The sequence below is a fragment of the Rana temporaria genome, chromosome 11 (assembly GCF_905171775.1).
Source record: "Rana temporaria chromosome 11, aRanTem1.1, whole genome shotgun sequence".
NCBI classification, from domain to species: domain Eukaryota; kingdom Metazoa; phylum Chordata; class Amphibia; order Anura; family Ranidae; genus Rana; species Rana temporaria.
This window is the reverse complement of record NC_053499.1, coordinates 90,159,702-90,184,511: the sequence shown is the minus strand read 5'-3', so window position 1 is coordinate 90,184,511 and position 24,810 is coordinate 90,159,702. Positions and strand designations below refer to the sequence as shown.

The 24,810-nt window shown below is 50.6% G+C and overlaps 1 protein-coding gene across 2 annotated transcripts in view; it reads left to right on the top strand.

Annotated features, from left to right (window-relative positions):
• Positions 1–24,810, top strand: part of MEN1 (menin 1) — a 714,178-nt gene that overhangs the window by 22,812 nt on the left and 666,556 nt on the right. For both annotated transcript variants that reach the window (XM_040328762.1, XM_040328763.1), the window contains exons 2-3: positions 8,211–8,992; positions 22,464–22,672. In XM_040328762.1, the coding sequence (XP_040184696.1) occupies positions 8,227–8,992; positions 22,464–22,672 (975 nt within the window). In that variant the 5' untranslated portion in view covers positions 8,211–8,226. The remainder of the gene's footprint in view (positions 1–8,210; positions 8,993–22,463; positions 22,673–24,810) is intronic.

Below are 24,810 nucleotides of genomic sequence, written 5' to 3'. Positions count from 1 at the left end.
TCCCGGCAACGGTAACAAATCAACCTTCTGGTCCTCTCCTGTGGGATGGGTCTTCCAGGCCGCTCTCGCCAAACAGCAGTAGTCCCGATAATTCCTCTAGTTGCTCCTTGGTACCTCTCTCCACCCATATCCCTTGATGCAGTCTTACCTATAGGTGGGGAGGGTCTGGTCTTGGGGTGAAAAGTCTGTGCGTCTCAGGTCTACAAGTTTGTCTGCGGTTTCCGGACCACCATGGTTCACCCATTTCTGCAGGGTGTTAGGAAGAGACCTAAGAAATTTGTCCATGACTACTCGCTCCAAAATTTTTGGTCCGGACAGAGTTTCTGGCTGCAGCCATTTCCTAGCCAAATGGATGAGGTCATACATCTGCGACCGAGGTGGCTTCCTATGCTGATAGCTCCAATTGTGGACCCGCTGAGCACGGACATCCAGGGTTACACCGAAACGTGCCAATATTTCCTCTTTTAATCGATCATAGTTTTTTGCGTCTGCAAGCTCCAAATCAAAATATGCCTTTTGGGCTTCTCCAGATAATAGGGGGGCCACTAGTCCAGCCCACTGTTCTTTAGGCCAACTCTCTCTTTCCGCTGCTCTCTCAAACGTGGTCAGAAACATCTCAGGGTCCTCATCTGCAGTCATCTTTGGCAATAAGTGTCTTACCCGAAAAGTCGGTATGTTGCTGGCCTGACTCCCAGCCTCGGTCTGCTGTTTCACGATGGCCTCCATTTGCTGCTGGTGAGCCTGTTGTTGAACTGCGAGGCTGTTGTTGAGCTGCAATGCTCCGCTGCAAACCTGCATTCGTCTGTTGTTGATTTGCATTTGCCTGTTGTTGATTTGCATTTGCTAAAGCCAGCTGTTTCAGTATCTCCTCCATTTTGGGTTTACTTTAACTGCCCGCATTCTCCACCATGTGTAAGGGGTTAGCTCGATAGCGGGGTGTGTGACCCCCCTGGATGGGTTCACTACACACTGAATTTATACAGACAGACAGTCGAAGACGGTTGAAAACAAAGATTTGGGTTTATTCTTCCATCTTGCTGGAAACACAGGAAACTATCTATGGAGTCTGGCACAGCCTAGTGCTGGGCAGACACTGCTGGTCATACAGCAGAAAAACAATAGTCCTCTTTTTGATTTTTATCACACATAAAAATCTATTTCCTCCTCACCTCCTCAGAAGACTTTCAGCTACTGCTCTCCTTCACTCACAAAGCCTTAGGATGCATCAATTCAGTGGAAATCCTCTGGATTACTTAGAGGTCTTAATGGCCTCATTCTGAACAGCTGAAGTTTTCCAACGCCCTTAGACCTTTTCTGGCTACTTTTGCAGCCGACGCCTAATAACAATTGGTGTATTGTCTAAACAAGGCAGAAGTGTATCTCCCATCTGTGACAACACCCACAGATTTACCTGACTTCCTGTCACAAAATATATATCTCTATCACACCCAACATATTGCTACATATACCACAACGGGTTGTGAACCTGGGGGTTCACAAAACTGGGGGGTCCAGTCGGCCCTGAGTCGCTGAACTTGCGTGGACCTTCGGCCACACCTCCCTGAATGTGTCTGGTCTCGGTAGCTACCCAGGGTCGGGCCTGGCTAGTGCCTGGGTGGGAGACCGCCTGGGAATACCAGGTGCTGTCTACTGTTCATTGTCCTACTATTTAAGGCGATCAGGCTATGCTTCTCGTGGTCGACCGCTCGTCTCCGCCGCAAGGGTGTCAAAGTTAGTGGCCAGGTCTAGTGATCTGGTACAGACGCGTCAGTCGCTCTGGTGGCCCTGTGGGGTCTGTATCGGCGACTTTTTGCCGTTCCTCCATGGTAGTTGCTTCCTCGGCCGCTCCACAGAGTGGAGGCTGAGGAGATCCCGATGATTCTAATCGCTCCAGATTGACCTTGGTGTCCTTGGTACGCCGATATCGGGCGCCTGGTAGCGGAGGTACCCTGGCGGTTTCAGCCTTGGCTGTGTTCTTTCAGTGGCCTTTTTGCGGCCCGTTCCCTAGTGGGTCCCCTTTTTTTGTGTGCAGGGGGTTTGTCATATACTTTCCCCTCTTGGCCCATCTCTTCCCCCATGAGTTTTGACTCTGGTGCTCTCGGTTCTTCAGGAACCTTCCTTTGGAAACAGAGAGATTTTCTCGACACTATCTCAGACGGTGGCCCCTTTAGTGGCCTTTACCTCTGTTAGAGGGGTTTCTGACTTGGCGGTCTTGTCTTGCAAGCCGCCATGCTTGATCCTCCATAAGGATTAGGTGATGGTGCACCCGCGACCTTCCCTTCTTCCGAAGGAGGTTTTCGACCTTTCATACTTTAGGCGTGGTACGCGCTTTGCGGGTATATCAGCCTACTACGGCTCAGTTTCGGAGCTTCTGACTCTCTTTTGTGTCGGTGTCTGGTCCACAAAAGGGCCTGGCGGTCTCGTCGACCACCATTTCTCGTGGATCAGGCGGGCCATCATACAGGCCTATTCTCCTAAGAGGCGGGCCCCCCCTTTCCGGTCACTGCACTTTCGACCAGGGCAATTGATGCTTCCTGTTTTTTTTTTCCCCGACATCATACGTCGGTCTCACAGGTGTGCGAGGCGGCGACTTGCTCGTCCGTTCACACTTTTTCCAGAATTTACATGGTTGCTGTAAGAGCATCTTATGATTTTTTCAGCCGATAGTTTTTGCCGGCGGCTGTTTAAAGTTGCACCTCCTTCGTTGAGGAGCTCTGCTTGTTTTGGGGTGAAGTTAAAATTGGTTTTACTGATTATAATACCCACCCCTCGTTTTTTGACACTGCTTGGGGACGTCCCACTTGTCAAGATTTAAGGAGCTGTGTCCGTCCATGGACGATAAGAGAAAATAGGATTTTTTGTACTCGCCGTAAAATCCTTTTCACTGTCGTCTATGGACGAACACAGCACCCACCCCTCCTTTTTAGGTTTGTACTGCTTGTTACGAACTGAGGCTGCATGCTACAGTGAGGAGGGTTATGTCTGGAGGGACCGCCCAGGTTCAACTCTGTTAATGTAACATGTGTTTTAAAGCGGTGGTTCACCCTAAAAACGACTTTCCCCTATTACACTGCCCCCCCACATTACAATACGATTATGCCTTTAATTTTTTTTTTGCTGCTGTACATACCTGGGTACAGCTATTCACCCGTGTCCTCCGGGTTGCGAGTCCCGCGGTAGTGGGCGTTCCTAACATGGCGGTGATTGACGTTTTGACAAAAAACGAGCTCCCCCCGTCGCGTAAGCCGCGCCACGATTGGCGAAAGGAGCCGAACGGCGAGTCGGTGCTATACTGCGCCTGCGCATCGCCGTTCGGCTCCTTTCGCCAGTCGTGACGCGGCTTACGTGACGGGGGGGAGCTCGTTTTTTTGTCAAAACGTCAATCACCGCCATGTTAGGAACGCCCACTCCCGCGGGACTCGCATTAAAGGTTATAAAAGCCCTGGATGGGTTGGCTGTACCAGGCCCCATACACCTCTAATTCCCGTGGAATTGCGATTGTTGTCGCTAAGACGGTGCAGTTCTGCCTCCACACCCTGCAGTCGGGCCCCAGGGCAGGTCATTGTTTTTGCATGCAACCATTGGGGGCCTTGAGGTTCTCATTTTGCCCCAAGCCTTGACAGACTGAGCCCTACTGCCTCTCCCCCCAACACCCGACATTACTAGATTCGGCAAGTTCCTCGCAGAATTCGCCCTTACAGACACGTGGCGACACGTGCACCTGACACAAACGCACTTCTCTTGCTTCACCCCCTCGCGCTCCGCAATGTCCCGCATTGACCTCATCCTCCTCACTCCCCCTCTCCTCTCTCACCTCCTCGATGCGGGTTTTGGCACCAGAGTGCTATCTGACCACTCCCCTTACTGGATCACACTGCGGCTCCCGGCCCCCCCCCGCTGTCCGGATTTGGAAACTGAATCCATTCTGGCTCACCTCTCTATCCGACCTGGATTCGGTCCGGCTCGAGTGGGATCACTTTTTTCGCACGAACGTTGGCTCCGTCTCATTTGGCTCTGTCTGGGAGACCTTCAAGATGCATGCTCGTTTGATTATGACCACGCAAATTAACAGACACAAGGCCACTTCCAAGGCACTCCTCTGCCAGGCAGAGGAGAGTCTTGACACCCTTGAGCAAGCGTTCCAAAATGACCCCACTGTAGCCAATGCCGCCCGTGTCCGTATGCAGACCAGACTCACTGACCAGCTGCACTTTGAAAAAGCCAAGCAGGGCATTTTCTTTAGCAAACAGCGCATATTTAAATTTGGCGAGCGTGCTGGCAAGCTCCACGCCTACCTGGCCCACCTGGATCATAAGCCCCCGGTGGTGGTTTCCCCCAAGCTGGCCTCCGGAGCCAAGATAACAGATCCTGACCAGGTGGCCGTGGAGTTCAGGTCCTTTTACTTCGAGCTGTACTCCTCAACTGCCCAACACACCCAAGATGAGCTCTCTATTTCTACGGGACGTCAACATCACCACACTTGCACCCCCCCAGGGGGCCATGTTGGAGTCACCTATCACAGAGGAATGCGTCGCTGAGGCTTTAGCACTGCTCCCCATATTCACGGCCCCGGCTCCGACTGTCTCCTCCGGCCCCTCGAGTTTTATAAGCAATTCGGCAAGACCCTTATCCCACGGCTCTGCCAATTATACACGCACATATTCAAAATGAGCTCCCTCCCGGCGTCAATGGGCGAAGCCCTAATTGTACTCATCCCCAAGCCGGGTAAGGACCCCCTGTTCCCTGAATCATATAGGCCCATTTCTCTCCTCCTGCTCGACATCAATATTCTGGCCAAGATCCTAGCCCTACGCCAAAGTTATCCTTCGCCTCAGACACCTTGACCAGTCCGGGTTTATGCCAGGCAAAAATGTGGCTTTTTAACCTTAGGCGGCTCCACATGAACCTCCAGGCCCAGCATACGAATGTGGGCTCCAGGGTGGTAGTCAGTTTAGACGCTGCCAAGGCGTTCGACTCCGTTGAATGGAGCTACTTGTGGGAATGCCATTGCAGGTTCGGCTTTGGCCCAAAATTTATCAAGTGGCTCCAACTTCTCTATCGGTCCCCCTCGGCGCGCATCCAGGTTAATAGCAGGGTCTACACCTCCTTCCCTCTCTCCCGTGGTAAGCGCCAGGGTTGCCCCATCTCACCCCTGCTCTATGCCCTGGCAGTGGAGCCCCTAGCCATCGCTCTCAGGGCCCACCCCAACATCGGGGGCCTACGCTGTGGTCGGCTGACTGAGGTTATTAGCCTCTACGCCGACGACATGCTTCTCTACCTTGCCGACGCGGGCCCCTCACTCCAGACAGCTCTCCAGGTTATCACAGCCTTTGGGACTTACTCGGGGCTTCGGATAAACTGGACTAAGTCCAAAATCCTCCCTCTAGATGCGGGTGCCCCCACTTCCGATCAGGCCGCGCTCCCCCTGGTTAGAGCCAGCACCATTAAATACCTTGGTGTCACTGTATCCAGGTCCCTCTCTGACTACACCACCCTCAATGTTGAACCCCTATTCGCCCTTTTAAAATTGAAAACGCAGATATGGTCCCGTCTCCCCTTCGAGGTAATGGGCCGGATTAATCTGGTCAAAATGATCCTCCTCCCCAAATTGCTCTACGTTTTTTGGCAGGCACCTCTATATCTCCCTCCACGTACATTTAAAGCCATGGAGGCCATCCTCAACACTTGTCTGGGGTTCCTCCCGGCACAAATTGTCCTGGCAGGTCCTGAAGTGCCCGGCCGACTTGGGCAGCGCTGCGCTCCCTGACGTGCTCCTCTACTACTTGGCGGCCCGGCTCTCGCACCTTTTCCACTACAACCACTCTGACAGGGACCGGTACTCCGCCCTGGTCTGCTCGCATGCCCCGGGCCCTCTGTGTCACCCCTTCCAGCTCCTGTTCTGCGGACCCCGTGGCCTGCCCCGGGCCGATGGAGGGCACATGCTATTCCACCATTGCAAAATATGGCAGCTTGCTATGCGCTTCGGCAGGGCACCCTCCCCCCACTCCCACACACCCATCTGGGACAAACCCCTCCTACCCGAACTTGCCTCTATCCCCGACCACGGTTTGTGGATCGACAAGGGCGTTGTATACCTGTCGCAGGTTGTGGCTCGCGGATCGGTCAGGCCGTTCCAAACACTCAAGGACAACTTCGCACTACCCAACCACATGTTCTTCCGCTTCCTTTAACTCTGACACGCACTCAACACGCAGCTCGGTAACTCCATCCCAGCCCTCGAGGTCCCCCTGCTAGTTGACATTGTGTCGGGAAAAGACCACAAGAGACTCATCTTCCAACTCTACACATGCTTTCTGCAGCCCATGGCAACCACCACTGCCTACCAGTTAAAAACCCGTTCTGAGCCTGACCTGGGCGCTGTGACTGACGGGGATTGAGAGGAAGCCCTTACTAACTGTAAAACAGGGCTCGACAAATCCCGTGCGCCAGGTCGCCATCGCGACTAGAAATAGGGTCCTGGTGACTTGGCTTGGAAGGGGGGCAAAAAAAAATAAAACATTTTTTTTTTTGTGAGCTGGCGCCATCTGGTGGTATTACAAGTTATTACCACCAGATGTGTAAGCTGGCGCCATCTGGTGGTGGCCGTTGGTATTACAAGTTAAGCATTACAAGTTAAACAGCAATTCTAATGTTATTTTTCACTATTTTCACTGCCATCTTCTTCCCTCTAATTAGAACCCCCAAACATTATATATATTTTTTATCCTAACACCCTAGAGAATAAAATGGCAATACTTTCTGTCACGCCGTAGTTGCGCAGCGGTCTTACAAGCGCACTTTTTTTGTGAAAAAATTACACTTTTTTTAATTAAAAAATAAGACTACAGTAAAGTTATCCCCATTTTTTTTTTATATTCTGAAAGATAATGTTACACCAAGTAAATTCATACCCAACATGTCATGCTTTAAAATTGCGTCCGCTCGTGGAATGCCGACAAACTTTCACCCTTTAAAATCTTTATAGGCAACATTTAAAAAAATCTACATGTTGCATGTTTTGAGTTACAGAGGAGGTCTAGGGCTAGAATTATTGCTCTCGCTCTACCAATCGCGGCGATACCTGACATGTGTGGTTTGAACACTGTTTACATATGCGGGCGCTGCTCACGTATGTGTTCGCTTCTGCGCGCAAGCTCGTCGGGACGGGGCGCGTTTTCTGGCTCCTAGATTTCAAGCAAATTTGTCAACCCCTGCTGTAAAACTGTCTCCCCCAAGCTCTCTGACCGCATTACCCACAGGTTTATCCTCCACAGATCCTACCTGTCGCCCTACCGCATCTCCAAATACAGGCGAGACCACGACCCTAACTGCCCCAGCTGTAGCCACCCCAATGCCTCCTTCTTTCACCTGCTCTGGACCTGCCCTCCTATTCAAGGGTACTGGACCCAGGTGGTCCGGTTCCTTCATGACCGCATGGGTTCCCCTGTGTCCCTCTGCCCCTGTCAATGTGTGTTGGGGCTCCTCTCGCTCCATGAAAGCGAAAAGTATTTAAATATATTTCTGCAAGAGCCGTCAACAATACTCTCCCCTACAAAAAAGCAATGTATGCCCGCAGGGGCTGCCCAAAGAAGTATAATAATATTTGGGACAGGTCGCTGGAGGACTCTTCCACGTGTAATGCGGTGGACTAGATGTGGTTCTGCTCAGTGAACACCTGCTCCTTTCATGGAAACCCCCCCCCCCCCCCCCTCCTCCCTTTCTATCCCGCTGTTGCTTTAGATGCCCCGCAGCCCATTCCAAGTAAACAATTTTCCCTCATTATTCTCCCCGTTCTCCTTTTGCATGTCCCTCAGTATGTCAAATGGATTGATTTGTACTTGCAGTGCATGTTGCACTTATCACCCGTCTGTTCATTTATTTTCTATCCTCAATAAAAGTTGTTTTGATTTAAAAAAAAAAAAAAAAAAACACAGTGCTGTATCACGAAAAATGGGCTAGTCATGGGGGGGTAAATCTTCTGAAGTGGTTAAAGGTCCAGAATACAGGTCTGCCAGTAGCAGAGCCCTGCCTCCAGTAGAAAACCAGGATGGGGTATTTATTTTTATGTTTTCCCCTGCATGCAAGCTACAAAGGTCTTTTGAGCTTGACATGACATGTTTTAAAGATTTTCAAATTTTAAATGAGTTTGCTTAATCATTACATTTTATATAACCTGTATGCGCTAATCATTTTTTATTTTCCCCCTGCAGGCACAGCTTAATAGATATGGGACTTTTGCCCACCCAGAAGTCGTTTTTCCCGCTTTGCTCCCTGGAATCGCTTAAAAACCTGTTCAAATGGGAACTCTCACGTCCTGAGCCTGACCTGGCTTTGCTTTCTCTAACTCTTGGCTTTGTTGAGCACTTTTTGGCAGTTAATAGAGTAATTCCAGCTAACCTAACTAGTATACCAGGAGACCATGAACTACTGTCTAAAATGAGTGGTGATGGAAAAAAAGCAAAACATGGAGACTTAACCAGCCAGGCGAACCAAGGTGGTTGTAAATCGGAACAAGGAAATAGAGGAGTTAGGAATGATTTGGCAAAGAAAAGAGGTGTTGGGACTCAGGCAAGCAAAGAAAAGGATATAATTTCCAAACAAATTGGTGCAAAGCCTGCAAAAAAGGAAGTAGGCAAAGCAGGGAAAGATGCGCTGGAAATGATGGTTGAAGAGGACATTAGTCCGAAAGAAAGTTCACGGATTGGACCTGGGAAGGATAACACAAAGAATCTAGATGACCATGCAAAGCAAGGGTTTGTTCAGTATGGAGGGTCTTATTTTCCAAACATGAATTTAGTTGTGGGTCAAGCACTACATGCCCGCTTTACAGCTCAAACAAGGGGTGCTGTGGATTTGTCTTGTTATCCTCAGGAAAATGGTGCATCTGGTCGAGACCTAATCCGCAGAGTTGCTGACATCATATGGAATGGCCTCAGTCGATCTTATTTTAAAGACAGAGCGCATATACAGTCACTTTTCAGCTTTGTAACAGGTGGGCACAATGTATATTTACACCATCGCTTATGTTTTTTGTTTTTTTTTTACTTTTCTGATAAAATATAGGAATCCAATATTTTCAATTTTAAAAATGTCAAAACTGACTAATTCTGACTTTTCTCACATACATGTAAAAATCAGATTTTTATTTATTTTTGCCAGAAAATTACTTAATCCCTAAACGCTATACAAAAAAATGATAATCAGAGGCTTTGGAGAATAAAATGGCAGTTACATTTTTTTGTCGCACAATATTTGCACAGTGCTTTATTAAAGTGGTTGTAAATTAAAAACAATTAGTTGCCTCCACTGTGCAGTTTGTTTTGCACAGAGTGGCCCTGATTGTCCTCTTCTGTTGTGCCACGACGGCTCTCTCGGCTCCTCCCTGCATTAGATAATCCCCTCTGGGAAGCGCTGCTATCAATCTACCCAATGAAGAGTCAAGAAGCTGTGGAGAGAGTGACGCGGGATCGCGCCCATGGAAATTCGGGGCTCAGGTAAGTAAAACGGGTGGGGGGCTGGGGGTCGGACACTGCAAGGTGTTTTCTCTTTCGTTCATAGACGGACACAGCCTTCATTGACCTTAGGATTATGCTTCTTCCTACCAGGAGATTTAGGCAGAATTCTACAGCACTTAAGGTGTTAAAACCTTTCCTTCATGCCGCTCCTCCCAGGGGGCGTGGCTCCCCCAGGCATAACCCACACCCTGCTCTAGCAGCCTCAGTTTGTTTTCTGCCTAACGACAGGAGAGTCAGGCTCTCTCTGGAGTTCCTGGACTCTGGAGTTTTTTCTTGCGATTTTTCTCGCTTTTATTATTTTGTTCCTGCATTTTTGAATCCTGCGATTCTTCTATCAACAGCCGACTGGGTGACAGGCTGGGTCCTCGACCCTTGTAGTCCCCCCATGTTCGGCCTTCGAGCGTGTGCCGGCCCTCAGCTCAGCTTTGGAACGTCCACGACAGGCCCCGTTGCTCCAGGGGCGGCCGGGGAACTTCGGTTCTAGGGCACACATATGACCGGTCTTTTATGGCCTTGTCACAGTGTGTCTGGCCGACAGCCATGCCGTTCGCGGACGTTGGTTCTGTCTGGGATACCTCCAGCTGGGTAGTCGCAGGACAGGTAAGTAGTGGCCCCTTACTCAGATAAGTGGTCTGGCTGGAATGTTTCCCTTGGGAGGTTGACTGAGGGTTTTTTCCCTGCTTTCCTCTCTCCCTTATTCCTCTCCCTCCTCCCCTTTTTGGGTGACGGCTGTGAGGGTTTTTTTTTTCTCTGGGGCTCATGTCACTGGGCCCGGGTGTAGCAGGGGCTGTGTGTGTGTCACTGCAGGGGGCTGTGGTGTTCACTTCTGGGCCTTTGCAGTGTGCTGTGAGGTGTTTCTGTGTGACATTTGCTAAAAAAAAAAAAAAAAAAGTCACTGTCTTATTAAATCTGCGTCATTGGCGGCCATTTTGCCGGAGCCTAGCCTTATATAGCCCGGCGGCCATTTTCTTGTAGTCCTATGCTGTTTTTTCCAGCATTCCGTGACCATCTTCATATTTTCGTCTGCCTCGTGTGGCGGCTGTTGGTGCTGCAATCTCCTCCGATGTGTCTCAGAAAGCAGACACAGCGCTGCACGGCACTCAGCACACCCTGTCCTTCTCGGACCACGCTGCAACGGGTGGGGTGGTGAGTACCAGAGGCCCCCATGTTCTCCTTTAGCTGCAGGGAGGTGACCAGTGGGGATTTTTTTGTCCTGCCTTGCAGGGGGGGTGTCTCAGCGCTGGCACTGTGGAACCTGAGCCAGGTCTCCCTCTCCACTAGGCCTGAGTTAACCCTTAGCGTCCCTTCCCCTGCCACATCTGTTTATGTGGCTATCCTGGGTTTTCTTGCCAGGTTTGAAGCAGCTAGTGCCCGGATGGGGGGTAAAAAAGCGCCCCCCCCCCCTGAGCCTGCTTCTGGGGATGTCTCTGACATGGAATCTGGTTCTGGTTTGTCAGAGGCTGCGGACTTGACCCACATGTATAGTGAGGATGTCTGCTGCAGTGTCAGCAAAAATTGTTGGAGCTCTTGTTTTTTTCTGTGGTGCGTGAGACTCTAAAAATTGAGGATGTGGCGGAGACACCACCGTGTCATTACCTTTTTGTTCCGCAGACCGCCACGCACTGCTGAAGGGATACAAGGAATGGGATGCACCGCAAAAAGTTTGTCAAAAACCTTTGCAACCCGTTACCCCCTTGAGGGGGATTTAAAAAAAAAAAAGTAGGTCTCTCCTCCGCCAGTGGACCCGCTATGTCCAGACTGTGCAGGGCCACCACGTTGCCTGTGGAAGGGGCTCCTGCATTTCAGGATCCCGCTGATAGGAGAGTGGAGGCCGTGGCCCGCTCCCTATTCACGGTGGTGGGTTCGGCTCTGGCCGGGGCCCTGGTCAGGCCCCGACTGTCAGGGCGAAGCTCCTGCTGCAGGAGCTGGAAGAAGGGGACGCTTCCGAGTCCTCTTGGGACCTGGCTGAGCGATAGTTCAGGGTCTGAATTTTCTCTGCGAGGCGGCCATGGATACGTTCTGGAGCTTCCGTCTATGCAGGGTTCTGCGCCGCCTTGTGTGGCTGAAGAGCTGGTCTGGGGACTAGTCCTCTAAGGAGGCCTTGGTGATGGCCTTTATGGGTGAACGGTCCTTTTTGGGACTTCCCTGGGTGGCATCATTGTGGATGCCACGGGTGGTAAGCGCCTGCTGTTGCCACAGTTTGGGAAGGGCTTGGGACCTTGCCCTACGCAAGGACCCTCCTTGACTACCTCCGAGCGTTTTTTTCGCCCGCCCTGTGCGGTGGGGGTAGGTCTACATGGTGCTTAAATCCCTGCCGCGGGGTAACAGCGCACCTGATGCCGCATGCCTAACAAGTCTGCGGACATACCTGCTTCCGCTTGTGGGTCTGCTCCCGCCCGTGTCTCGGGTGGGAGACTGGATTCGCACATTCGTGGCCCGGTGGAGGTCTCTCCTCTCCGACCGTTGGGGAAGTGGTTTCCTTGGGGGCACAAGATTGAGTTTCTCTCTTGTCTGCCAAAACAGGTTTTTTTTTCCCTCCGGCCTCCTCCGGTTCGCCGGTTGGCTCTGTCAGGGGCTATCCAGGATCTTCTGGTCAGGGGAGTGCTGCTTGTGCCAGTTCCCTCGTTGGAACGGTCTCGGGGGTTTTACTCCATTCTGTTTGTGTCACCACGGAGGATGGGGCCCGGTCGATCCTGGGCCTCAAGTCCCTCGTTTGTTTTGTCAAGGTGCAAACTTTCAGGTGTGTCGATTCGCTTGGTAATAGCGGCACTCCATTCTGGCATCCTTGGATGTCATGAACGTGTACCTACATGTTCGCGTATCCTCAAAGCACCAGAGATTCTGTGCTTTGCGGTTAGGGGGGACCATTTTCAATTGGTGTCCTTCCCATTCGGCGGGTTTTCGCCAAGGTGCTCGTCCCGATACTGGCCCGGCTGTGACAGCGGGGGTTTGTTATCATGGGATGTCGGGAGGACATTCTCCTACGAGCTTCTTCGAGCTCTGCTTTGGTGGAGCCGTGTCTATCACGTGTCAGGCTCTCTGAGTGTTCGGCTGGTTTCTGGATTGTCCTGAAATCAGGGTTGATTCCGTCTCGGGGACTGGAATACCTGCGACTAGTCCTGGATTCTGCCGGGGCGGGAGTGTTTTTTTCTCCTAACGGGAAAAAAATTCAGACTCTATCTGCTGTGCAGCAGTTGCCGACCCAGAAACGGTCATCTCTGCGGTTCTGCTGGAATGTTCTGGGTCTGTTGGTGGCCTCTTTCGAGGCGGTTCCGTATGTCCAATTCCACGCCATAGTACTTTGGAGGGAATTGCTGTCACGATGGGACTGGCTTCCGTCATCTCTGGATTACCAGATTCATTTGAGTCATCTAATCATGTCTCCCCTGGTGTGGTGGCTGGCGTTTCCGGTGCTTCGGGCCGGCAAGTCGTTTTTTTCTGCAGGCCACTGGACAGTGGTCACGACGGATGCCAGCCTCTCCGGTTGGGGAGGGGCGCTTGGGACACCCAGTCAGCCCAGGGGCACTGGACTCAGGTGGAGTCCTGCCTACTGATCAACGTTCTGGAGCTCCGAGCATTCAAGCTTTGCCTTGCCAGGTGGTTCCTGGATCTACGGGGCCGACAGGTCAGGATCCTGTCCGATGACGCCACGGCCGTGGCGTAGGTTGATCATCAGGGAGGCACACAGAGTTCTGTTGCAGCGATGGGGGTCGCGCACATCCTTTCGCTGGGCCGAAGGATCCGTTCCGGCTCTGTCGGCCGTATACATTCCGGGGGTTCAGAATTGGCAAGCCTGACTTCCTAAGTCGCACGACTCTGGATCCGGGGGAGTGGTCTCTCCACCCGGAGGTGTTTCAGAACCTGTGCCTAAAAATGGGGCACTCCAGACGTGGACCTTCTGGCGTCCCGTCTCAATCGGAAGGTGCCACGGTTCGTGGCCAGGTCAAAAGACCCGTGGGCGGGTCCCTGGGGTCATTATCACCTGATTTACGCCTTCCCTGATTTATGCCGAAGGGATTCCAACAATCCTGGTCGCCCCAGACTGGCCACGTCACTCTTGGTACGTGGACCTTGTACGTCTGGTGGCAGACGTCCCCTGGCGTCTACCCCTGAGGGAAGATCTCCTGTCTCAGGGTCCGATCTTCCATCCTGCTTTACGGTCACTGGCTTTAACGGCGTGGCTGTTGTGAGCCGGGTGCTGAAGGACCGGGGCCTGTCGGGCCCGGTGATCTCTACCATGCTGCGTGCACGGAAGTCCACTTCTCGGAAAATTTAACATTATACATGGAAAGCATACATCTCTATGTGTGAGGTGATGAAGTGGCACCCCCGTACTTACGTGGTGTCCCGGATCCTGCTGTTCCTGCAGTGGGGAGTGGACCAGGCTCTTGCCTTGAGCACGATCAAGAGTCAGATTTCTGCTCTGGCTGTTTACTTTCAGCGTCCCTTGGCGGTGCACTCCTTGATTCGCACGTTTGTGCAGGGGGTCCGCCATGTGGCCCCTCCGGTGCGCCCTCCACTGCCTTCATGGGACTTGAATTTGGTCCTCTCGGCGCTTCAGCATGCCCCCTTTGAGAACATTCGGGAGATCCCTTTGCTGACTCTGTCGCAGAAGGTGGTCTTTCTGGTAGCTATTACCTCTATCAGACGAGTGTCTGAACTGGCGGCCTTGTCTTGCAAGGCCCCCTACTTGGTCATCCATCAGGATAAGGCGGTGCTGCGCCCGCAGCCCTCTTTTCTTCCGAAGGTCGTTTCGGCCTTTCACATTAACGAGGACATTGTTCTTCCATCCTTATGTCCTCAGCCGAAAAACCAGAAGGAGGCCACTTTACATTCTCTGGATGTGGTTCGGGCCCTTCGAGTTTACTTGTCGGCGACAGCTCCGTTCCGGAAGTCGGACTCGCTGTTCGTGTCTGTGTCCGGTCCCAGTAAGGGCCTGGCAGTCTCGTCGGCCACCATTTCCAGGTGGATCCGACTGGTTGTGCTTCAGGCCTATGCCCTGAAGGGGCGGGCGCCCCCTTTTCGGGTCACGGCGCATTCGACCAGGGCGATCGGGGCCTCTTGGGCTTTCCGACACCAAGCCTCTGTGTTACAGGTGTGTAAGGCTGCGACCTGGTCGTCGGTCCACACTTTTTCAAAGTTTTATAAGGTGGATGTGAGTGTATCTTCTGATGCCTCCTTCGGCCGCAGGTGTTACAGGCGGCAGTTTATGGTTGGAGTTTCTCCGTTGAGAAACTTCGGTTTTGTTTGGGGTGTAACCTGTTTTTGCTGTGTTACTTTCCCACCCCTCTAATTTTTTTACACTGTTTGGGGACGTCCCTAAGGTCAATGAAGGCTGTGTCCGTCTATGAACGAAAGAGAAAATAGGATTTTTGTACTCACCGTAAAATCCATTTCTCTGAGTTCATAGACGGACACAGCACCCACCCTCCTTTGTTTGTACTGCTTGTTACGAACTGAGGCTGCTAGAGCAGGGTGTGGGTTATGCCTGGGGGAGGCACGCCCCCTGGGAGGAGCGGCATTAAGGAAAGGTTTTAACACCTTAAGTGCTGTAGAATTCTGCCTAAATCTCCTGGTAGGAAGAAGCATAACCCTAAGGTCAATGAAGGCTGTGTCCGTCTATGAACTCGGAGAAATGGATTTTACGGTGAGTACAAAAATCCTATTTTTTCACCTTAATGCATAGGATGCATTAAGGTGAAAAATCACAAAGGTTTACAACCCCTTTAAATGCAAATTTTCAGGAAAAAAATACGTTATTTTAGTGTACACAAGCACAATATAATGCTCACTTTTTTTTGGGCAAAATATAGGAGATGTTATACCAAGTAAATGGATACCAAATATGTTGCGCTCTAAAATTGTGTAAACCCGTGGAATGGTGAAAAACTACAGTATTTAAAAAATCTGATGCTTTAACCCTTTCGTTCCCAGGTCTGTATGGGCCTACAGCGCTGCCTCCAGCTGGCCAGCTCCAAATATTGCATGAACCTACATTCCTTCTCTGTTATTAGCTCCTGGACCCCCAGCACGTCCGATTTAACCCCAGCCACCACCGATCCCCTGTGGTTGTGGCTGTGCATTTATCGGCTTCCCTCCTGGTAACTCCTTGACCTCCCCATGAAGCGCCGCTGCTGAATGTTCGTATGGTATCCGGTGGCTGACAGTGGTGATGAGAAAGTGAGTCGATGTCTCCTCACCACCTGTTTTTTTAACCCCATTTTTGGGGGGCGGTCCCTCCGGACATAACCCTCCGCTCTGCAGAATGCAGCCTCAGTTTTTTTTCTGCCTAGCAGAGGAGAAAGACGTGGCTCCCTTTTTGAGCCCAGTGCCCTGAAGAAATCTTTTTATTTTATTTTTTGAGGTCCACACATGACTTGGTTGTTTTGTAGTCTCACTCACAGTGGACTGGGCCGACAGCTACTCCAACTCGGTTGTAGGCCTGTGAGGAACGCACCAGCAGGTCCGTGCATGGACGGGTATGTACAGTCCCTCCTAGCTCGGCGTGTTGGAACAGCTGGGCATTCCTGGGATAGGGGGTTCTCCTATTCTCCCCTTCTGCTCTAAAGGGCTTGCTGCGACCAGGGCAGACCTGTGGGGGGACTCCGGGTAATTCTTCCCCAAACATGCCAAAGGTGGCAGCTGGTGCCCCTGCACCTTCGGTTCCCATGAACACTTTTTCGGCAGTCCTGGAATCATTTGTTGCCAGGGTAGAAGTGGCATGCGGGCATAAGGGGGGTAAAAAGCGCCCCCGCCATCTCCTGGGGAATGCTCTGACTCAGACCTGGGCCTGGCTGCGGCACAGGACCTCAGTTCTGGGTTGTCAGAGGATGTGGACCAGGACCTTGTGAGGAAGACCCCTTGCCTGGGTCAGTGCAGGACAGGGCACTTGTCAGTGCGCTTATCAATGCTGTGAGGGACTCCCTTAAGCTGGATTGTGCAGCTGAGGCGTCCATATAGGGGTCAGTCTCTTTTGAGTCGCATAAGTCGGACCGGTCTGTAAACGTTTTTCATTATGTTTCCTTTTTTGACAAGTTCATAGATAAGGAATGGGGAAAAGCCGCAGAAGTCCTTTGTGGTCCCTCAGCGCCTGATGGTCCGTTACCCTTTTGAGGACAGCCTCTTGAAAAAAATGGACTTCTCCTCTGGGGGTTAAACCCCCCCCCCCCCCGCCGGTCACTTGGTTGAATAAGGTGACCACTCTCCCTGTGGAAGGGACCCCTGCTTTCAAGGACCATACTGATAGGAGGTCCGAGGCGGTGACCCACTCCATGTTTACCCTGCTGGGGTCTGCGTTGTGGCCTATTTTGGCTGCAACTTTGGTGTCTCAGACTCTCACTGAATGGGCAAAGATTGTGCACCAGACTGTGGAGGAGCATCAGCTCCCTCCAGAGTGTGTAAGACTGGCCGACCAGTTGGTCCAGGGCCTTGTATATGTCTGTGATGCCACTCTGGATGCAGCCCCCTTGATATCCAGAGCCTCTGTATCTGTGGTGGTATTGTGCCACTGGATTTGGCTGAAATGCTGGTCCACTGACCAAGCATCCAAAAAAGCTTTGGCTGATTTACCCTTCAAGGGCGGGAGACTTTTTGGTACCTCGCTGGACAACATTATTAAAGATGTCACTGGAGGTAAGAGCACTCTCCTCCCTCAGTCCACCAAGGGGAAGGAGCCACGCCATAACCAGGTCCTTCCTTTCCCACGCAGAAGCAGTATTTTCGTCCGTCGGGGCCCATGGGTAGACGCTCCCAGGCTAACAAAGGCTCAGCTGGGAGACAGAAACGTCCCTGGGTGCGTAAGCCGAACAAGCCGGCAACCAAACCCGCCACCACATGAAGTTTTGCCCCCACCTGACTCATGGGGGGGGGGGACAGCTTTGCAGGTTCACGACTCGGTGGACCTCCCTACTCTCCGACCAGTGGGTCTGTGAGGTGGTCACTTCGGGGTACAAGATCGAGTTTCTTTCCTGTCCGCCGAACAGATTCTTTCCCTCAAATCTCCTTCTCCTTTCGGCTCGTTGGTCTGCCCTATTGGGGGCAGTGCAAGACTTGCTAAGTTGCGGGGTAAATGTTTTAAGGGATTTTATTTGAATCTGTTTGTGGTCCCGAAGGAGGACGGAGTCTATCCAGTCTTGGACCTCAAAGCCCTAAATGCCTTTGTGAGAGTATGGAAGTTCTGTATGGAATCAATTTGTTTGGTGGGGGCTGCGCTCCATCCGGGGGACTTTCTGGCGTTCTTGGACATCAAGGATGCATGTCCCAATTTGCACAGGTCACCAGAAGTTTTTGTGATCAGCGAAGACCACTATCAGTTTGTCGCTCTTCCCTTTGGCCTAGCGTCGGCACCAAGAGTTTTCACCAAGGTGCTCGCCCTGATTCTAGCTTTAAGACAGTGAGGCATTGCCATCGTAGGCTGCGTGGACGATCTTCTGAGAGCAGCTTCTGGCTCAGAATTAGAGGTAGATGTGTGAATAGACAGCCAGACCCTCCGAGATTTTGGTTGGGTGTGAAAAATCCAGAAGTTGGTCCTGGTACCGACTCAGCGTTTGGAATACCTGGGGTTGATTCTACTCTCCAGAGTCTTCCTTCCCTTGGAGAAATTGCAGACTCTGCGGTGAAGCTGTTGGCATCCCAAAAATGGTCGCCTCTCCGTTTTTTTGTATGCGAGTCCTGGGTCTCTCTCTCTCTCTCTCTCTCAAGATAGATAACAGTGGTCTCTGCGGCGGATTCGACGCATGATCACCGTTTTTGGCGGCGAGAGAAGGCCCCCTCTCCCGCGCCCTCCGCCGCTTACCGGAGCCGTTTGCGGAGGCGATCGTGTTCTTATTGGTGTGGATACGAGTGAGGGCAAGATGGCCCCCACCCGTCAGCATAGCAGGGCAGAAGCGACATCAAAACATCATTTCCGCCCATGTGTCTTAAAGGCACCTTCTTTTTTTTTTTTTTCAAATGACAATTTTTTTATTGCATTTTAGTCTAAATATGAGATCTGAGGTCTTTTTGACCCCCAGATCTTGTATTTAAGAGGACATGTAATGCTTTTTTCTATTACAAGGGATGTTTACATTCCTTGTAATAGGAATAAAAGTGACCCATTTTTTTTTTTTTAAAACAGTGTATAAATAAATAAGAAATTTATTTTTACGTGAGTAGCGCCCACATATGAAAACGGTTTTCAAACCACACAAGTGAGTTATCGCCGCAATCGTTGGAGGAGCCCTAGACCTCCTCTGTAACTCAAAAGATGCGACCTATAAAAAAAATTAAACGTTGCCTATGGAGATTTTTAAAGGTTAAAGTTTGACGGCATTCCACGAGCGGGTGCAATTTTGAAGCGTGACATGCTGGGTATAATTTTACTCAAAGTAACATTATCTTTCACAATATAAAAAAAAAATATTGGGCTAACTACTGTTGTCTTATTTTTTAATTCATAAAAGTGAATTTTTTCCAAAAAGTATTGCAATGACCACTATTTTATACTCTAGGGTGCTAGAAAAAAAATATATATGATGTTTGGGGGTTCTAAGTAATTTTCTAGCAAAAAAACTGAAGAACAGGCTCAGTCCTTAGTGGTTGTAAACCCACTTTTTTGACTTTTACCTACAGGTAAGCCTATAACAAGGCTTACCTGTAGGTAAGGAGAATATCTCCTAAACCTGCACGGTTTAGGAGATATTCCCCTCGCAATGCGCCGCGGCGCATGCGCAGGGGGGATCTACGGCGAAAGGACCAGCAGCCATACAAATGAGGTGTGACCCCATGCAAATGATGGGCCGAGCGCCAGACGGATACGTATAACGAACGGCGCATGCGCCGTCCCGTGAACGCATCCCAGTGCGCATCCTCCGAATCACGTCAGAACTACTCTTTACGATACGTCGGATCACTGCTTACGGCGTGAACGTAACCTACGCCTAGTCATATTCACGTCCAACGTAAACTACGTAAAATACTTTGGCTTGTGTTCTCTGGTGCAGCCCTTTGCATGGATGCTGCTGAGTTACACCTCCTTTATGGGGCATAACTTTACGCCGGACGTATGACTTTACGCGCACTGCGTCGGACGGACGTACACGTGTATTTATATTTGTATTTTATATCGTATCCCCTTTTAGACCCCTTTCACACTGAGGCAGTTTACAGGTGTTTTGGCACTAAAAATAACACCTGTAAAGCACCTGAAAACTGCCTCTCATGCCGCCTCAGTGTGAAAGCCAGAGTGCTTTCACACTGGGGTGGTAAGCTTGTGGGACAGGGAAAAAAAGTCCTGCAAGCAGCATCTTTCGGGTGGTGTAGGAGCGCTGTATACAAAGGGCAGGGCTGAATTAAAGGGCAGAGATTCGATTGCGCCGCAACACAAGCGGTTTTAACCCCTTCTACACGGAGTACACGGAGTACACGGGTACACGGAGCTCGGCTGCAGCGGCGGAAGTCGCGCACATCCTCCGGTTGGCCGAAAAGTACGTTCCGTCTGGCGGCCGTGTACATTCCGGGGGTACAGAACTGGCAGGTGGACTACTTAAGTCGCCAAACGCTAGACCAAGGAGAATGGTCGCTACACCCGCATGTGTTTCAGAGTCTGTGTCTGAAATGGGGCACTCCAGACGTGGATCTTCTGGCGTCCCGTCTCAATCGGAAGGTGTCACGGTTCGTGGCCAGGTCAAGAGACCCGTGGGCGGATGCGTCAGACGCATTGGTAGCGCCATGGGGTCACTATCGCCTAATCTACGCCTTCCCTTCGCTGAAGCTTATTCCTCGTCTGCTGCGCAGAGTGGAAGCCGAGGGGATACCAACAATCCTGATCGCTCCGGATTGGCCGCACCATCCCTGGTATGCGGATCTGGTGCGTCTGGTGGCAGACGATCTTGGCGCCTGCTTCTGCGAGAAGATCTTCTGTCGCAGGGTCCTATCTTTCACCCTGCTTTACAGTCATTGGCTTTAACGGCGTGGCTGTTGAGAGCCAGGTGCTAAAGGATCGAGGCCTGTCGGACTCGGTGATCTCTACCATGCTGCGGGCGCGGAAGTCTACTTCACGGAAGATTTTACCATTGTACGTGGAAGACTTGCATCTCTATGTGTGAGGAGATGAATTGGCACCCTCGTACATACGTGATGTCCTGGATTCTGCTGTTCTTACAGCGTGGAGTGGATCAGGCTCTCGCCTTAAGTACGGTTAAGGGGCAGATTTCGGCCCTTGGCGGCGCACTCTCTGGTGCGTACGTTTGTGCAGGGGGTTCGACATGTGGCCTCTCCTGTGCGTCCTCCACTGCCTCCATGGGACTTGAATTTAGTTCTCTCTGTGCTTCGAGAGTCTCCGTTTGAGGACATTCGGAAAATCCATTTATTGACTCTTTCCCAGATGGTGGATTTTCTGGTGGCAATTACTTCGGTCAGACAGGTTTCTGAACTAGCGGCCTTGTCTTGCAAGGCTCCTTACTTGGTCATGCACATGGATATGGTGGTGCTGCGGCCGTAGCCGTCATTCCTTCCTAAGGTTGTTTCGGCTTTTCACATTAATGAGGACATTGTTCTTCCATCCTTATGTCCTCAGCCGATGAACCCGAAGGAGGCCACGTTACATTCTTTGGACGTGGTTCGAGCCCTACGGGTGTACTTGTCTGCTACGGCTCAGTTTCGGAGGTCGGATTCACTGTTCGTGCCGGCGACTGGTCCTAAGAAGGGTCTGGCGGTCTCGTCGGCCACCATTTCTCGGTGGATCAGACAGGTCCTGCTTCAGGCCTATGCCCTAAAGGGGCCCCCCCTTTCCCGGTTACGGCGCATTCGACCAGGGCGATAGGGTGCCTCTTGGGCTTTCCGCCATCAAGCGTCTGTTTTACAGGTGTGTAAGGCAGCGACCTGGTCGTCAGTCCACACCTTCTCAAAGTTTTACAAGGTGGATGTGAGTGCATCTTCGGATGCCTCCTTTGGCCGCAAGGTTTTGCAGGCCGCTGTTTAAGGTTGAAGTTTCTCCGTTGAGGAACACTGGTTTGTTTAGGATGAAGTTGGTTTGCTGTGTTTCTCCCACCCCTCGATTTGTTGACACTGCTTGGGGACGTCCCTAAGGTCAATTGCTGCTGTGTCCATCCATGAACGGAAGAGAAAATAGGATTTTTGTACTTGCCGCAAAATCCATTTGTCTGAGTTCATGGACGGACACAGCACCCACCCCTCATTTGTTTGTACTGCTTGTTTATGAACTGGGAGGTACTGTACTGTGTGGAGTGTTTTAACACTTAACATGCTGTTTTTCTGCCTAGTCAATCTCCTAGAAGTAAGGATAATACCCTAAGGTCAATTGCTGCTGTGTCTGTCCATGAACTCAGAGAAATGGATTTTATTGTACAAAAATCCTATTTTTCCCCTTGTGATTAGTGAGGATGTCCCCCCTACCTTACTGCTGTAAGGTAACAATATATACAGATCTTTCTAGGTACAAGCGGCATAGACTCAAGCCGTTTCCTGGTGAGGCGTCTCTTGATACTGTTTAACCTAGGTCTCTAAACAGAGTCTCCCTGTGGGGCCCCCTCTGATATATCAGCAGTGATCCTCACAAAGGGAGATACATACGCCAATGGTGTAGTAGTTAAAAATATTTATTGATAAAAAACACAAAGCGGGGTACTCACAATAAAGTGCATAAAATCAGCATAAAAAGAGCAGCATGCTCACACGTCACCTCTGGTGTCTCAACGCGTATTCATTACGGTCACGTGACTCCTGACGCATTACCCCCCCCCCCCCCCCTTATTAGACTATATTTTTGGTTTGATACACTTTCAGTGCTGCAGCCGTATCGCCCCCCCCTCCCCACACCTTGGTAGCGCGGGCATACTCCATATATCCAATAAACCAAAGCATTGAATTGGTGAGAAAAATTATACTACAGTGATGTAACACTTGTAAGCAGTGTTTTAATTTACTTTTTCCCTGTTTTATATGTTTTAGGAACAAAGCTTGACTCGCCTGGTGTGGCATTTGCAGTTGTTGCTGCTTGTCAAGTCCTGGGTCTTTCTGATGTGCATTTAGCTCTTTCTGAGGACCATGCATGGGTTGTATTTGGAAAAGAAGGGGAGCAGACAGCGGAAGTAACCTGGCATGGCAAGGGTAACGAGGACCGAAGAGGGCAGTCTGTAAATCCAGGCATATTAGAAAAGGTGAGATGAGCCACCCCCCCCTTCCTAACCCCCTAGCATAAATTATTTATTATTATTATTATTATTATTATTATTATAATAATAGTATAACACACACACACACTGCTCAAAAAAATTAAAGGAACACTTTGAACATATCAGATCTCAACGGGCAAAAATCTCATGTTGGATATCTATACTTATATGGACTGGGTAATGTGTTAGGAATGAAAGGATGGCACATCATTTGATGGAAATTAAAATTATCCATCTACAGAGGGCTGAATTCAAAGACACCCCAAAAATCAAAGTGAAAAAATTATGCAGCAAGCTAGTCCATTTTGATGATATTTCATTGCAACAACTCAAAATGGTCCTCAGTAGTTTGTATGGCCCCCAAGTGCTTGTATGCATGCCTGACAACATCAGGGCATGCTCCTAATGAGACAACGGATGGTGTCCTGGGGTGTTTCCTCCCAGATCTGGACCAGAGCATCACTGAGCACCTGAACAGACTGAGGTGCAACCTGGCGGCACCGGATGGACCAAAACATAATGTCCCGGAGGTGTTCTTTTGGATTTAGGTCAGGTGAGCGTGGGGACCATTCAATGGTATCAATTCTTCATCCTCCAGAAACTGGCTGCATGCTCTCGCCACATGAGGCCAGGCATTGTCTTGCACCAGGAGGAACCCAGGACCCATTGCACCAGCGTAGGGTCTGACAATGGGTCCAAGGATTTCATCCCCGATACCTAATGGCAGTCGAGGTACCATTGTGAGGTCTGTATGGATATGCCTCCCCAGACCATCACTGACCCACCACCAAACCGGTCATGCTGAACGATGTTACAGGCAGCATAAAGTTCTCCGCGGCTTCTCCAGACCCTTTCACATCTGTCACATATGCTCAGGGTGCTCTCATCTGTGAAAAGCATGGGGCACCAGTGGCGGACCTGCCAAATCTGGTGTTCAATGGAAAATGCCAATCGAGCTTCACAGTGTCCGGCAATGAGCACAGAGCACACTAAAGGACGTCGGGGCCTCAGGCCACCCCCATGAAGTCTGTTTGTTTCTGATTGGTCAGAGACATTCACACCAGTGGCCTGCTGGAGGTCATTTTGTAGGGCTCTGGCATTGCTCATCCTGTTCCTCCTTGCACAAAGGAGCAGATACCAGTCCTGCTGATGGGTTAAGGACCTTCTACGGCTCTGTCCAGCTCTCCTAAAGTAACTGCCTGTATCCTGGAATCTCCTCCATGCTCTTGAGACTGTGCTGGTAGACACCGCTAACCTTCTGGCAATGACACGTATTGATGTGCCATCCTGGAGGAGTTGGACTGCCTGTGCAACCTTTTATAGGGTCTAAGTATCGCCTCGTGGTACCAGTAGTGACACTGACTCTAGCCAAATGCAAAACTAGTGAAAAACAGTGAGAAAAGATGAGTAGGGAGAAAAAATGTCAGACACCTCCACCTGAAAAAACATTCCTGTTTTGGATGTCATCTCATTGTTGCCCATCTAGTGCACCTGTTGATAATCCGTTTCAGCTGCTTTGCTGTTAATTGAAATTAACAACCCCCTCTGTATACACCCCTCCCCCTCTGCTACTTAACTGACCAGATCAATATCCCAGGAGTTCTGATACAAAACTGTTCCTTTTTTTGAGGTAGGTGTGTGTGTGTGTATATGTGTAATATATATTTTTATTGGCTGTCACAATGTAGAGTATAGGATTTCAGATCATCTGTGCCCAGTCTTGCCACAAAAAGTTAATCCAGCTCTGAGCACAATCATCTTATCTTTTTTTCAGTGAGAGGAAACTGACTTTCAGTGAACACCCAGTCTGTTCCCCCGCTGTGAGTGACAGGTTATTTACTTATCTCATGCAGGAGCTCTGCCTCGGCTCTTTATAATCCTTCTCTTGAGAATGCTGTTCTGCACATGCGCAGGAGTAAAATGAGAACCCTCTGATTCTTCACAGAACGTGCTCTGTCACTCCTGTACATGCACTTCAGTCTCCCCTGGCGCAAAGCTAGACCTTGCAACGCTGGCTGGCCAGGGGAGTCTAGTGGTGGGTGGAGGAGTCCTCTGATGTCATGACTCCGCCCCCCGAGCGCCGGAAAGAAGATACGCCCACACATTCGGCAATATTGCTTGGC